The 15,764-nt window shown below is 44.2% G+C and overlaps 1 protein-coding gene across 3 annotated transcripts in view; it reads right to left on the bottom strand.

The window, feature by feature from the left end:
• SH3RF1 (SH3 domain containing ring finger 1) overlaps nt 1-15,764 on the bottom strand; it is a 112,175-nt gene that overhangs the window by 46,248 nt on the left and 50,163 nt on the right. For all 3 annotated transcript variants that reach the window (XM_061584113.1, XM_061584114.1, XM_061584115.1), the window contains one exon: nt 7,492-7,767. In XM_061584113.1, the coding sequence (XP_061440097.1) occupies nt 7,492-7,767 (276 nt within the window). The remainder of the gene's footprint in view (nt 1-7,491; nt 7,768-15,764) is intronic.

Genomic DNA, 15,764 nt, shown 5'->3' with positions numbered 1-15,764 from the left:
ACCCAGTACAGCATCACGGTAGATCTGAGGGCCGGGGAGGGGGGGTTGCTGTGGTCTATAGGAGCTCTATCCCCCTCTTCAGGCACCATGTCCATGTAACTACAGGCCTTGAGTGTTTGCATCTTGAGTTGGGCCAGAAGGACAGACTAGGGATTCCATTAGTGTACCGCCCACCCTGCTGCCTAACAGACTCCCTGACTGAGCTGACTGAGGTGGTCTCGGAGGTTTTGCTGAGATCGCCTAGACTATTGGTGCTGGGCGATGTCAACATTCATGCCAAGGCCACCTTATCTGGGGCGGCTCAGGACTTCATGGTTTCCATGATGACCATGGGGCTGTCCCAATATACCACCGGCCCAACCCATGTGGCAGGACACACTCTGGACCTGATTTTTGCTACGGGACATGATGATAGTGATCTGTATATAGGGAGCTTTACATCAGCTCCTTTGTCATGGACAGACCACTGCCTGTTGAGGTTTAGACTCGCGACGACCTTTCCCCTCTGCAAGGGTGGGGGACCCATTAAGATGGTCCACCCCCGGAGGCTGCTGGATCCTGAAGGTTTTCAAAAAGCTCTGGGGAGTTTTCTGGCTGATAAGGCTGGCGCCCATGTCGACACCCTGGTCGATCTGTGGAATGCAGAGATGACCCGGGCAGCTGACATGATCGCTCCTGTGCGCCCTCTCCTATGTAGAGCTCATACAGCTCCATGGTATACTCCGGAGCTGAGGGCGATGAAACAATATAGGAGACGGCTTGAGTGCAGATGGAGGCGGACTCCTGACGAATGCAACTTGGCACTAGTGAGGGCTTATAATAAGACGTATTTTGGGGCAGTGGAGGCAGCGAAGAAACAACACATCACTGCCTCTATTCAATCTGCTATCTCTCGTCCGGCGGAGCTTTTTCGAACTGTAAAGGGGCTTTTACACTCTGGCCCTAAGGACGTGATTGAACCGTCGAAAGCATGCTGTGATGAATTTGCCAAGCACTTTCAGAATAAAATCTCTTGCATCCGTCAGGACTTAGACTCCAATGTTATAGCAGTTGATTCAAACGAGGTCTCCGGAGCACAGTCTGGTCATGTTTTGTTGGATGAGTTTCAATTGGTGCAGCTTGAGGACGTGGACAAGGTGCTTGGACAGGTGCGTGCAACCACCTCTGTGTTAGGTCCTTGCCCTTCTTGGATAATAAAAGCTAGTAGGGATGGCTCTGCTGGCTGGGCCAGGGAAGTGATTAACGCTTCACTATGTGAGGGAGTGGTCCCGAACCGCCTTAAGGCGGCGGTGGTGAGACCACTTTTGAAAAAATCCTCCCTGGACCCAGAAAATTGAAAGTTATTCAAACTACAGGCCGGTAGCAAATGTACCATTCCTGGACAAGTTTTTGGAAAGGGTGGTTGCATCCCAGCTCCAGGCTCTCTTGGATGAGACCGATTATCTAGATCCATTTCAATTGGGTTTCAGGCCCGGTTTTGGCACGGAGACGGCCTTGGTCGCCCTGTATGATGACCTTTGTCGGAAGAAAGACAGAGGGAGTGTAACCCTGTTGATTCTCCTTGATCTCTCAGCGGCTTTTGACACCATCGACCATGGTATCCTTCTGGGGAGGCTTGCGGATTTGGGAGTTGGAGGTACTGCTTGGCAGTGGTTCCGCTCCTATCTGACAGGTCGTCTCCAGAAAGTAGTGCTTGGGGAGTACTCGATGCCCTGGGTCCTCCAATATGGAGTTCCGCAGGGATCAGTCTTGTCCCCAGTGCTCTTTAACATCTATATGAAGCCGCTGGGTGCGGTCATCAGGTGTTTTGGAGTGCGTTCTCATCAGTACGCTGATGATACGCAGCTCTACTTCTCCTTTTCATCTTCTTCAGGTGAGGCCGTCAAGGTGCTAAACCGATGCTTGGCCGCGATAATGGACTGGATGAGAGCGAACAAATTGAAGCTCAATCCAGACAAGACTGAGATGCTGTTGTAAATGGATCCCCTGACCAGACGATGGATGTTAGACCTGTTCTGGATGTGGTTACACTCCCCCTGAAGGAGCAGGTGCGCAGCTTGGGAGTCCTTTTGGACCCATCCTTGTCACTTGAGGCGCAGGTGGCCTCAGTGGCACGGAGTGCTTTTTACCAACTTAGACTGGTGGCCCAGCTACGCCCATATCTGGACAGGGAACATTTTGCTTCAGTTGTTCATGCTCTGGTAACCTTGAAATTGGACTACTGCAATGCACTATACGTGGGGCTGCCCCTGAAGACGGTTCGGAAATTGCAGCTCATGCAGAATGCACCGGCCAGATTAATAACTGGGACCAAGAGGTCAGAACATATAACACCGATCCTGGCCCGCTTGCACTGGCTGCCTATATGTTTCCGGGCCCGATTCAAGGTGCTGGTTTTAACCTATAAAGCCTTACACGGCACAGGTCCGCAATACCTGATGAAACGTCTCTCCCGATATGAACCTACCCGTACACCGCGCTCAACATCGAAGGCCCTCCTCCGGGTGCCTACTCAGAGAGACACCCGGAAGGTGACTACAAGAAAGAGGGCCTTCTCGGTGGTGGCCCCCGAATTATGGAACACCCTTCCTGATGAGGTTCGCCTGGCGCCTACATTACTATCCTTTCGGCGCCAGGTGAAAACCTTCCTCTTTGTCCAGGCATTTTAATATTTTTAATATTTTAATATTTTTTGTACTTGTTAATAGTTTGTATTTGTATCTAATGTTTTAACAGACAGTCATACGACACACCTTTTATAATTGGATGATTAGCTGGTTTTTAGCTGCTTTTTAAATTGTTTGTAAGTGTTATTTTTTATGTACACCGCCCAGAGAGCATTGCTATGGGCGGTATAAAAGTTCAATCAAATAAATAAATAAATAAGTCTATTAATTGGGCATGAGTGCACTGATCATATTACACCTTTGCTTCTCCATCTGCACTGTCTCCCAAGCCATTTCCGGACACAATCTAAAGTGCTGGTTTTAAACTTTAAAGCCCTGAAAGACTACCTTCTCACGTATGAATTTACCCAAAGATCCTTAAGATCCTGGGAGTCTCCCAGAACAATCATCCTGGGAGTCCTCATCCTTATTTATTCAGGTTGCTGGGCAGGGCAGTGGGTGAAACACAGCAGTATTGCCAATCTGTCCTGAGTGTCTAACACAGCCTTTCCCAACCAGTGTGCCTCCAGTTGTTGTTGGACCACAACTCCCATCAGCCTCAGCCAGCATTGCCAGATGGGAATTGTGGTTCAACAACATCTGGAGGCACACTGGTTGGGAAGGGCTGGCCTATAGGAGTTCTCGCTCACTCGTCAAGCACCCTGTCCAGTTGACGACTGGTCTGGAGTGCCTCCACCTTGTGCTGGGTCAAGGAGACAGACTGGGAATTCTGTTGGTGTACCGCCCACCCTGCTGCCCAACAGCTTCCCTAACTGAGCTGACTGAGATAGTCTCGGAGGTATTGTTGAGGTCTCCCAGACTATTGGTACTGGGAGATTTCAACATCCATGCCGAGACTGCTCTAATTGGGGCAGCTCAGGACTTCATGGCCTCCATGGCAACCATGGGGCTGTCTCAATTTGTTACTGGCCCAACGCATGTGTCAGGACACACTCTTAATTTGATCTTCGCCACTGGACACGGAGATGGTGATCTGGAGGTGGGGAGTCTTTCAACGACCCCATTGTCATGGACAGATCACCGCTTGCTGAAGTTTAGGCTTACAGCGTCCCTTTCCCTCCGCAAGGGTGGGGGACCTATTAAGTTGGTCTGACCTCGGAGACTACTGGATCCACATGGTTTCCAAAGGGCTCTGGGGGATTTTCCGGCTGAGAAGACTGGCGCTCCTGTCAAAGCCCTGGTCGAACTATGGAACACCGAAATGACCCGGGCTGTGGACACGATCGCTCCTGCACGCCCTCTCCCTTGCAGAGCTCATGCAGCTCCGTGGTACACCCCGGAGCTGAGAGCGATGAAGCAAGAGAGGAGGAGGCTTGAGTGCAGATGGAGGCGGACTCCCGATGGATGCAATCATGCCTTGGTAAGTGCTTCCACTAAACGGTATACAGAAGCGGTGAGGGCAGCAAAAAAGCGATATTTTGCTGCCACTATTAAATCATCTCTCAACCGCCCAGCGGAGCTTTTTAAAGTTGTCCGAGGGCTTCTTCATCCTAGCCCTCCGGATATCTTAGAACCATCTCAAACCCGCTGTAATGAGTTTGCTGGGCACTTCCAAGATAAAATCTCATGCATCCGCCGGGACTTAAGACTCCAATATTATGGCAGTTGAACCTAATGAGGTATCCGGAGCACGGTCTTGTCCTCACTTATTGGATGAATTTCAGTTGGTACAGCTTGAGGACGTTGACAAGGTACTTGGACTGGTGCGTGCAACCACTTCCGTACTGGATCCTTGCCCTTCTTGGCTAGTGAAAGCTGCCAGGGTTGGAACAGCCGGCTGGGCCAGGGAAGTGATAAATGCCTCCTTGAGAGAGGGAGTGGTCCCCTACTGTCTGAAAGAGGCGGTGGTGAGACCACTCCTGAAGAAACCTTCCTTAGACCCAGATAATTTGAACAACTATAGACCGGTTGCGAACATCCCATTTTTGGGCAAGGTTCTAGAGCGTGTGGTTGCCAACCAGCTCCAGGTACTCTTGGATGAAACCGATTATCTTGATCCATTTCAATCCGGTTTTAGGCCCGGTTTCGGCACTGAAACAGCCTTGGTCGCCCTGTATGATGACCTATGTCGGGAGAGGGACAGGGGGAGTGTAACCCTGTTGATTCTGCTTGACCTCTCAGCTGCTTTTGATACCATCGACCATGGTATCCTTCTGGAGAGACTCACGGAATTGGGAGTTGGAGGTACCGCTTGGCGGTGGCTCCTCTCCTACTTGGTGGATAGTCTCCAGAAGGTAGGGCTTGGGGAACATTACTCGATGCCCTGGACTCTCCATTGTGGAGTCCCGCAGGGATCGGAACTGTCCCCTATGCTCTTTAAGATCTATATGAAGCCGCTGGGAGCGGTCATCAGGAGCTTTGGAGTGCGTTGTCACCAGTATGCTGATGACACACATCTCTATTTCTCCTTTTCATCTTCTTCAGGTGAGGCTGTTAACGTGCTGAACCGTTGCCTAGCCGCGATAATAGACTGGATGAGAGCTAACAAACTGAAGCTCAATCCTGACAAGACTGAGACGCTGTTGGTGGGCGCCTTCTCGACCCAGGTGGTGGATGTTCAACCTGTTCTGGATGGGGTTACACTCCCCCTGAAGGAACAGGTTCGTAGCTTGGGGGTCCTTTTCGATCCATTCCTGTCGCTTGAGGCTCAGGTGGCCGTGGTGGCACGGAATGCGTTCTACCATCTTCGGTTGGTAGCCCAGCTACGCCCCTATCTGGATAATGATGACCTCGCCTCAGTCGTCCATGCTCTGGTAACCTCGAGATTGGACTATTGCAATGCACTCTACATGGGGCTGCCTTTGAAGACAATTCGGAAACTACAGCTAGTGCAAAACGCAGCAGCCAGACTGTTGACGAGGACCAGACGGTCCGCACATATAACACCTGTTCTGGTGCGTTTGCACTGGCTACCTATCTGTTTCCGGGCTAGATTCAAAGTGCTAGTTTTGACTTATAAAGCCCTACACGGTGCGGGACCACAATACCTTGCGGAACGCCTCTCCCGTTATGAACCTACCTGCTCACTACGTTCAACATCTAAGGCCCTCCTCCGAGTCCCATCCCATAGGGAAGCTCGGAGGACTGTTACTAGATCCAGGGCCTTTTCAGTGGTGGCCCCCGAATTATGGAACAGCCTCCCCGATGAGGTGTGCCTGGCGCCTACTCTTCTATCTTTTCGGCGCCAGGTTAAAACCTTTTTATTCTCCCAGGCATTTTAATGTCTAATGTTTATTATTAAGTTAATTTTATACCAAGTGTTACATGCTCAAGCTGTATGTTTTTAGTGATTTTACCTGATTTTTATTTTACTGTATTGTATTTTATTCCTTGCTGTGAACCGCCCAGAGAGCCATAGGCTAAGGGCGGTGTAGAAATGGAATGAAATAAATAAATAAATAAAATAACACAAGGTACTAACACTCCAGACTGGGATTAGAAGCCTATAGAACAACTCCCCTTTCTCATTCTTTCAGCCTATGTTGATGCTGCACTAAATACCCAAGCAGGCATAGCTGAGAGAACCTAACTCCTCCTAGCACTCCCACCCAGCTCTCTGTGATACAAACCAGGTCAGTCTCCTCATCCATGAATAAATCATGAAGCGACCTGGCATTCCAACAGCAACACCAGCAGGCCAGAAAATGGACTGGTAAAATAATCAGGTACCTTCTCGTTGGGGAAACAACCAGAAGAGGGAATAAATATAAGACATTGAATCACTCTTCTGCTGCTTATCTGAACCCCACCACCATAATTCCTGCTACCTGTAACCACTCTTATAGCAGCACCCCAATCCCTCCCCAAATTAACTAACTCACCCAGGCACGTAATTAAAACAGAAGCAAACCAAACAGAACAATGCCTTTGCCCTCATGACTCCTGCTTAGGGAAACCCCTTTGGGTTCTATAAGTCTTAGAAAACAAGCTGTTTGTTATACATACATGTAACTTTTGGGCGGATGACAAGCCAGGAAATGTCAATATCAGACAGCCTCTCTGGTACTGTCATTCTAAGATGGAGAGTGTAGGGAAGAGAGGGATCTGAGCTCTTTAAAGTCCACCCTACTCGCTCAGTATAGAGCCTAAAAAGCTTATCAGAAAACTGTCACTGGACCAGATTTTAAATAGGTAAATGGTTAATAAGAGCAAAAACGCATATGATAAAATTGGATATCCCTATATAACCTGCATATAAATTTAAATAAATTTAATAATTTAGCAAGCATAGCTTGTGAGACAAAATAATCAGTTTGAGAAGTAACAAAACTGACAATACATCTCATTTAGTTCTAAACAGTCTTAAAGAAAGCCAATTTAGTATAAAGTATAACGATTTCAGCTGGGAAGAAGAAGTTCAAATCCCTAGTAAGCCATGGAGCTTACTAGGAGACTTTGGCCCAGTTTAGCATAGCCTACTACACAGTGTTGTTTTGAGGATAAAATGGGGGTGGGTGGGAGTGGAACAATGTATGCAACCCTGCATACATCCTAGCAGAGATGTGCAGTATGAAAAAATGTAACAAAGTCTTTCCTGAATGATAATTAAAAACATGTTAAATATTGTCCTTAGAGGAAATTAAGTTATTCATTCCCAAAATTTAAAAAACAAAACAAAACAAAATCCAATAATAAAAGGGACATATAAATGCCTGTAAGTAGGAACGGAAAGAATTAGAAAAACAGTAAGTAATAGCCCGGGGTGCTCACATAGATCTGTCACTGACTTTTCATGTGGACACTGGCAAATATTTCAATGTTCTTAAGACACTCAGTAATATAAGAAAATAGCATTGTGTTTTACCTTTGAGAAGGGTAAACAATCCTTATCTGCTTCCTTGTCTTTAACTTCAAAGTCATAAAGTGCTTTGCACTGAGGTGGAGGTTGAGGTAAAGGTTTAATAATCTGGACAAAATTGGTAGGAAAAAATCCATGGACACCATTAACTTCTCCGTGATACCAATTTTCATCAACTTGCCGACGTAATATGATGATGTCTCCTTTGCTGAATTTAAGATCTCCAGACTCTTTCCCCTCATAGTTATATAATGCTTTGGCACAAGGTAAGTGAGGTACACCCTACAGAAGGAAAAAGACAAATTTTATAGTCACAAAATATAAAAAAACTGCACATACATCCAAATGGAAGAACAATCCATTGCTTTAGAAAGAAGACCATCTATCCAAACTCTGTCACTGACGTTTCATTTGATTTTCATTCTTACATCAGTTATGGTAAGACAATATATGAAATAACAGAGGGAGAACATGAGTTTGGATATTAACTAGGCTTCTGCAAACAAAAGGGCTCCTTCCATTCATAGACTGTACCATGATCCAGCAGAGGATCCCACCAGTGAAATGGGGGCTGTTTTTGTCAGTTTCCTCTTCCTCCTGAGCCTCCTTACATGCTGCTCCAGAAAGTTCCCTAACTCTCTAGATCATATTTTTGGCAGCATAAGGGGCTGCAGGGGGATATCAGCCAGAGTTGCTTCCCCCCCACCCCCTTTTGGTGGGAAGAGCATCACAAGAGTGGAACTCTGCTCAGGATCCTGGCCATGAAACATTCCATACTTTTAACAGTTAAAAATCTATGCATTTTACAGCACTCTCTGAGGATCAATATCTAGAATTCATGATCTCCTGTGAAAGTTATGTCAGTATAATATAAATAAAGAGGGAGCCATTTTACATTCACTGAAAAAAAAATCTGTCTAACTGTGTGCCTGGTATGACTCCTCCTGTTTTCTTATACTGGTGAGATTCTCTTTCTTACAAAGCGACTGAACATTGAGCACTAGTTATGTGGAAACTGGAAGACAAGGATTTTTCTGCAAACCATAATTCTCCCTGTGCCACGTTGCTCTAATCAAGATTTAAAGACCATCTCAAATTTCCAGGTATGCTCTTTTGCATTCTATGTAGACAGGAATTTTATTCTTCTCTCAGTATGATTTTCTGCAAAACAGAATTGCGTACAATAAAAATCTTCTCTTTTATTGGGAAAATAAGAGGACTAGAGACTTGTTTTGTGCTCCATGATGGGGAAAATTCAGGCTCTCTCTCCAAATATATACATCCCCTAAAAAATGCATTGCTTGCAAACTGTTCTTCAGTATAACAGTCAAGTTTTTTATTTAGCTAAAACTGTAAGAATATTCCCCAGAAAAGTTTGTGAATTATTATATATTGTGCTCTCTCTCTCTCTCTCTCTCTCTCTCACACACACACACACACACACAAAATTCTCAATATTTCATCCTATTATTCCAGCTATTCTGTGATAACATAGTGACAATTGCCTAGTTTTCACTGAAGTGGTAAACTTCTATATAAGCTGTATCACTTTAGACTGCTAGTTTAAGAACGCAAGAACAGCTTGCTGGATCAGGCATAGTCCAACATCCTGTTCTCACAGTGGCCAACCAGAAGCCTTATGGGAAGCCTAAAGCAGGACCTGTGTACAACAGCGCTCTCCCCACTTGTGATTCCCAGTACATGGTATTCAGAGGCATACTTCCTCTGACAGTGAAGGTAACCACCATGGCTAGTAGCCATTGTTTGTGCACAGCTGTAGTGTTTTTTTTGTATGGAGGAATGCAATTCCATCACCTGCAGTTTGAAGCAGTACAGCTCAGACATAGACCTCTATCTCACTTGTAACCAAAAACACGATCACCCAAAATGGTATGGCTGGATTATAAAGGTGCAGCTGAAATAACTGCACCAAGGCCCATGCCACGTTATATTTCATTTCGAAAGTAGTATGTCTCTAACACTCCTAGAAGGACATTATGAAGCTAAAGCTACAAAGCAAAATGTGCAGACAACCTTCTAAATGATTTCTGTCAGATGAGCCAGCATGGCTGCTCCCATCTTTCAGTTTTTTAGCCAATGAGTGAAGTCCGAGCTGTGATGGATGAACTAGTTGTCTGGCACCAGGCTACAGGAATCTCTGGAACCCTAAAGACCTGGTGATTTCCTCTCCTCTTTACTGCACTTTTATTTCCTGCTTCTGTCTTATTTTTTAATCCTTGGAAGCGCTGTAGTTTGCCTTTCCTTTCCTTCCAGCAACTAAGATGCATCTTTACTGTGATGGGTTTGTCTGACATCAGGTGCTCCTTTTATCTTGTGCAAACATAATAAGCATGGGTGGATATTAAACCCCCTACCCCGGCAAAAAAGTCCAGGCACTCATTACCAATTGACTATATAACTTATAGTACAAAGGTATGCGTGTCTGCTCAGAAGCAAGTATTTGTGTTTAATAGGGATTACTCCCAGGTAAGTGGGTATAGGATTGCAGCTTTGGCTTCCTTGTGAATAAAGGGCAGAAGCTATGTCACTATGAGACAATCACTGTCTCTCAGCCTTGTTGTTGTGAAGATAAAACTTGGGGGGGGAGAAGACCATGTTTCTATGCCACCTAGAGCTCTATGGAAGAAAGATGGGATAGAAACGTTATAAATAAATAGTTATTTTATAAAAGAAGGGCATAAAATCAAATAATTACATTATTATTAATAAAATAAAATATTTTATAACATTTAAAAATCCTGGTAGCTATCTCAGTATTTTTGCTGCGGGAGCAGATTATTTTTCTCCCTCTAGAACTCACGGACATCCAGTGAAGCTGATTATTGGAAGAGTTAAAGGCTTCTTCACACAGTGCATAGTTAAGCTATGGAACTCGCTCCCAGAGGCGGCAGTGATGGCTACCAATTTGAATGGCTTCAAAACAGGATTAGACAAATTCATGGAGGATAAGGCTATTAATGGCTGCTAGCCATGATGGCTATTGCTCTACCTCCATGGTTGGAGGCAGTATGCTTCCAAATACCAGTTGCTGGAAACTACAGGAAGGGAGAGGGCTCTTTGTGCTTGCAGGCTTCCCACAGGCAACTGGCTGGCCACTGGGAGAACAGGATGGACAAGATGGGCCATTGGCCTGATTCAGCAGGCTATTCTTATGTTCTTGTGAAAGTGGGAACAGTTTTTTTTACTGAAAGAAAAAACACTGATGTTGACCTTTTCCTTGCTATTTTACCTATAAAAGTAAAATAGTAAAAAGTTTTTTTTAATCATTTTTTAAAACGAAAACAGACCACTCTGCTTTCCATTACCCTTCACTCCCAGTGTCTACAGGCCTAAGATAACTTCTCTTATGTATCAATTCCCTATGCACACTAACCGGGGAATATGATCAACTGAAAAGAATGGGAATCATTCTAAAACAAATGTTAATCAAGCCAGATTAAGATTGATGCAATCCTTAGAACTGTACCAATTAGTGGTGGTGGGCCTCTGTAGAAAAATACTGTTTATAGAAAAAGAAAAAAGATGTTCTTTACAGTAAAAGAGTTATTGCCTTAATATCCCATGCAAGCAAAGTAATGTTGAAGATTCTACAATAAAGGCTCTTACCATACATGGAGCAAGAAATGCCAGACATCCAAGCTGGATTTAAAAGGGGAAGAGGCACCAGAGATCGTATCACAAACTTACGTTGAATAATGGAACGGACCAAGGAATTTCAGAAGGAAATCACCCTGTGCTTTATAGATTACAGCAAAGCCTTTAATTGTATAAAATGTAATTGGACTGCCTTCAAGTCGATTCCAGCTTATGGTGACCCTATGAATAGGGTTTTCATGGTAAGCAGTATTCAGAGGGGGTTTACCATTGCCAACCTCTGAGGCTGAGAGGAAGTGACTGGCCCAAGGTCACCCAGAGAGCTTCATAGCTGTGTGGGGATTCGAACCCTGGTCTCCCAGGTCGTAGTCCAACACTCTAACCACTACGCCACACTGGCTCTCATGTATAGATCATATATAATGAAAAACTATGAAATGCTTTAAAAAAAATAGAAGTGCCACAGCATCTGATTGTCCTGATGTGCAACCTATACTCTGGATAGCAGGCTACTGTAAGGACAAAATATGGAGAAACCAATTGGTTCCCAATCAGAAAGGGTGTGAGACAGGGGTGTATTTTATCACCCTATTTGTTTAATCTATACGCAGAACATATAGGGAAAGCAGGATTGGACCAAGATGAAGGAGATATGAAATTGGAGGGAAAAATATCAATAATTTAAGATATGTAGACGATACCACACTCTTAGCAGAAACCAGTAATGATTTGAAACAAATGCTAAAGAAAGTTAAAGAGGAAAGCACAACAGCAGGACTAAAGCTGAACGCTAAGAAGACTAGAGTAATGACAACAGAAGATTTATGTAACTTTACAGTTGACAATGAGGACATTGAACTTGTCAAGGATTATCAACACCTTGGCACAGTCATTAACCAAAATGGAGACAATAGTCAAGAAATCAGAAGAAGGCTAGGACTGGGGAGGGCAGCAATGAGAGAACTACAAAAGGTCCTCAAATGCAAAGATGTATCACTGAACACTAAAGTCAGGATCATTCAGACCATGGTATTCCTGATCTCTATGTATGGATGTGAAAGTTGAACAGTGAAAAAAGTGGGTAAGAGAAAAATCAACTCATTTGAAACGTGGTGGAGGAGGGCTTTGCGCATACCATGGACTGTGAAAAAGACAAATAATTAGGTCTTAGAACAAATTAAACCAGAACTATCACTAGAAGCTAAAATGATGAAACTGAGGTTATCATACTTTGGACACCTCATGAGAAGACATGATTCACTAGAAAATAATGCTGGGAAAAACAGAAGGGAGTAGAAAAAGAGGAGGGCCAAAGAAGAGATGGATTGATTCCATAAAGGAAGCCACAGACTTGAACTTACAAGATCTGAACAGGGCAGTTCATGACAGATGCTATTGGAGGTCACTGATTCACAGGGTTGCCATAAGTCGTAATCAACTTGAAGGCATAAAACAACATAGTAAAAGAAAAAAATTGATGCCTATGATACAAGCAACAAGTTCCCTCTTGCAGGCATTTTATATCTCCTTCTATATCTGAAAAATAGCCATGCAAGGTAGGTTAGTCTGAGAGTTAGTAGCTGGTCCAAGAGAAGAAGTGAGCAAAAACACTTAACCGAGTTTAAAATGAGTATTTTTATTTTGTCTTTCGGGGTTAGCAAAATGTTATTTGTTTGTGTTTTGCTGAGATTTGTGAAATTGCATGTGCTCAGAGTATTGTCTGTAGTCCATGAAAGCTTATGCCATAATAATGGGGCTTAGCAAGACTTATTTTGTGGTACCTTATTTCATGTGTTCTTTAGCTTCTGTTTTCAGAACTGCACAAGAAGCCCCAACTACCTTAATCTGGCTTTGCAAAATGGGAACATGCAAAAATGAAGAGAAGGGCTTATGAAGATAGGAGCAGCCTTAATTACTGATGTCATTGGGAGTCACTGGGGACAAGGAGTTTAGTCTTCACCCCAATAATGCCTCCAAGTGCAGTCCTTTACTACACTTATATAAGTGAATGATTATAAGACCACTGCTGAAAAAGCCCTCCCTGGATCCCTCTTTACTAGGTAACTACCGGCCAGTCTCCAATATTCCATTTTTAAGCAAGATAATAGAGCATGTGGTGGTCGCCCAACTCCAGAGATTCCTGGATGATACGGATTATCTGGATCCATTTCAATCTGGTTTCAGGCCTGGCTATGGGACAGAGACGGCTTTGGTCGCCTTGGTGGATGACCTACGCAGAGAACTGGACAGGGGGAGTGTGTCTCTGCTGGTTCTACTGGACCTCTCAGCGGCTTTCAATACCATCGATCATGGTATCCTTCTGGGCCGCCTTGCTGAGATGGGACTTGGGGGCACTGTGTTACAGTGGCTCCAGTCCTTCTTGGAGGACTGAACCCAGAAGGTGGTACTGGGGGACTCCTGCTCGACCCCTTGGCCATTGACCTATGGGGTCCCTCAGGGTTCCGTTTTGTCCCCCCATGTTATTTAACATCTACATGAAACCGCTGGGAGAGGTTGTCCGGGGCTTTGGGGTTCGGTGCCATCAGTATGCTGATGACACTCAACTCTATTTCTCTTTTCCACCTGAAGCCAAGGAAGCTGTACAGGTCCTAAACCAGTGTCTGACATCAGTGATGGACTGCATGAGGGCAAACAAGCTGAGATTAAATCCTGACAAAACAGAGGTACTCCTGGTCAGTCAGAGGGCAGATCAGGGAATAGGGATTCAACCGGTGCTGGATGGGGTCGCACTCCCCCTGAAGTCTCAGGTTCGCAGTTTGGGTGTACTCCTGGACTCAGCTTTGAATTTGGAGGCCCAGATTGCTGCTGTATCCAGGAGTGCATTTGCCCAATTAAAACTGGTGCGCCAGCTGCGCCCGTTTCTGGAGCTGCCTGATCTGACTAGGGTGATGCATGCCTTGGTTACATCCCGCTTAGACTACTGTAACGCGCTCTACGTGGGGCTGCCTTTGAAGACTGTTCAGAAACTTAAATTGGTACAAAGAGCTGCAGCCAGAGTGCTAACCAGGGCTGGTTACAGGGACCATACAGCTCCACTGGCTGCCAATTTGTTTCCGGTCACAATTCAAAGTGCTGGTTTTGACCTACAAAGCCCTATATGGCTCAGGTCCAGGCTATTTGACAGATCGTATCTCCCTACATGAACCAGTCCGGGATTTGAGATCTTCAAGTGAGGCCCTTCTTGTGTTCCCCACACCTTCGCAAGCACATATGACGCGGACACGAGATAGGGCCTTTTCGGTGGCCGCTCCTAGGCTGTGGAACTCCCTTCCGAGTGAGGTGCGATCTGCTCCCTCCTTGCCGTCTTTCCGGCGACAAGTAAAGACTGTTTTATTTCAACGGGCATTTGGGATAGAGAACGACCAGGATTAAGTGTCATAGGTTTGGTGATTACATTATATGATTTTATTATTTTAAATTGTCTGCTGTTTTTAACCTATATTTTATGGTTTTAATTTTTCTCATAGTTTAATTCTTTTTTAATGGTATATTTCTGTATGTTTTAATTGGTGTTGTTTTTAGTTGTAAGCTGCTCTGAGTCCTATTGGAAAAAGGGCGGGGTAGAAATAAGGTTGTTTATTATTATTATTATTATTATTATTAATATTATTACCCTTTATCCACAGCTGTAGTGAGAAAACTGCTGCAATGTACAGTGGGTGAGTGAATGATGTTGTTGTGTTGTCCTGTCCACCACTCCTGACACTGAGAAGTTCAACTCTCACTGACAAAGATCTGCAGGAAGAGCCCTTGTTCCACATGCACCCTGCCTGTCAATTATGGACAATTTCTAGTAAGTTATAAATCCCACAAATCATGCCTAATATATGAGCATAAGTACAAATTTGATTATCATTCTGATCGTGCTGAAATCCTGTTTGAAAGACTACATTACACTGAATTTTCACTATTAATTAATGATTGATTTTGGTGGTATTAGAACTATCAATTACACAAAGTAACTATAATCAAACATTAGTACAGATGATTATCCCCCCCTTTACAAGTATATCTGAATGCAATATTCTTTTAGAAATGCACATTAAATACAATGGATTCCACAGTGTGATTTTCGGTTCTACTAATCATAAATAACAAGAAAAAATTGTTAAACTACTCATAAGTGAAATAAAGGAAATACCTTTTCACTCTTCTACATGTGTAAGCGAAAACCAGAACAATTGCTTTGGACTGTGCAATATTATTATTTTGAATGCAATATATTCAGAGGCCACCAGGACACATGGTTCTCAGATTCTTTGGATGAGAGCAAACTCACAGTTGGGGATTTTTGGCCTTTTGAACAGGCTTCCTAAATCCTTGACTCCTCCCTAATACTCGGCAGCTGTTTGTTACTTTACAGGTCCTTGAACATTTGCTGAATTAGAGTTTACATTTCATTCCAAGCCTCTCTTTCACTTGACTAAACATGAAAGGATGGCTTAAGGTATTGGGGAAGGGTGGGAGGGACCCAAGGGACCCACTGATTTACAGCTGTACTTTTACCCCATGAGCTATTTTCAAAGAAAAACTATTTCATACAAGAGCATATTATCCAAACTATATGTACATATCTATGTAAGTATGACTACTTTTGACTTCTCATTTTATTTTTGAAGACAATTCAAGTCCGATTCTCTTGC

This window comes from Rhineura floridana, chromosome 9 (genome assembly GCF_030035675.1).
Source record: "Rhineura floridana isolate rRhiFlo1 chromosome 9, rRhiFlo1.hap2, whole genome shotgun sequence".
Lineage (NCBI taxonomy): Eukaryota > Metazoa > Chordata > Lepidosauria > Squamata > Rhineuridae > Rhineura > Rhineura floridana.
The sequence above is the reverse complement of the archived record's forward strand: the minus strand, read 5'-3'. Positions and strand labels throughout refer to the sequence as shown.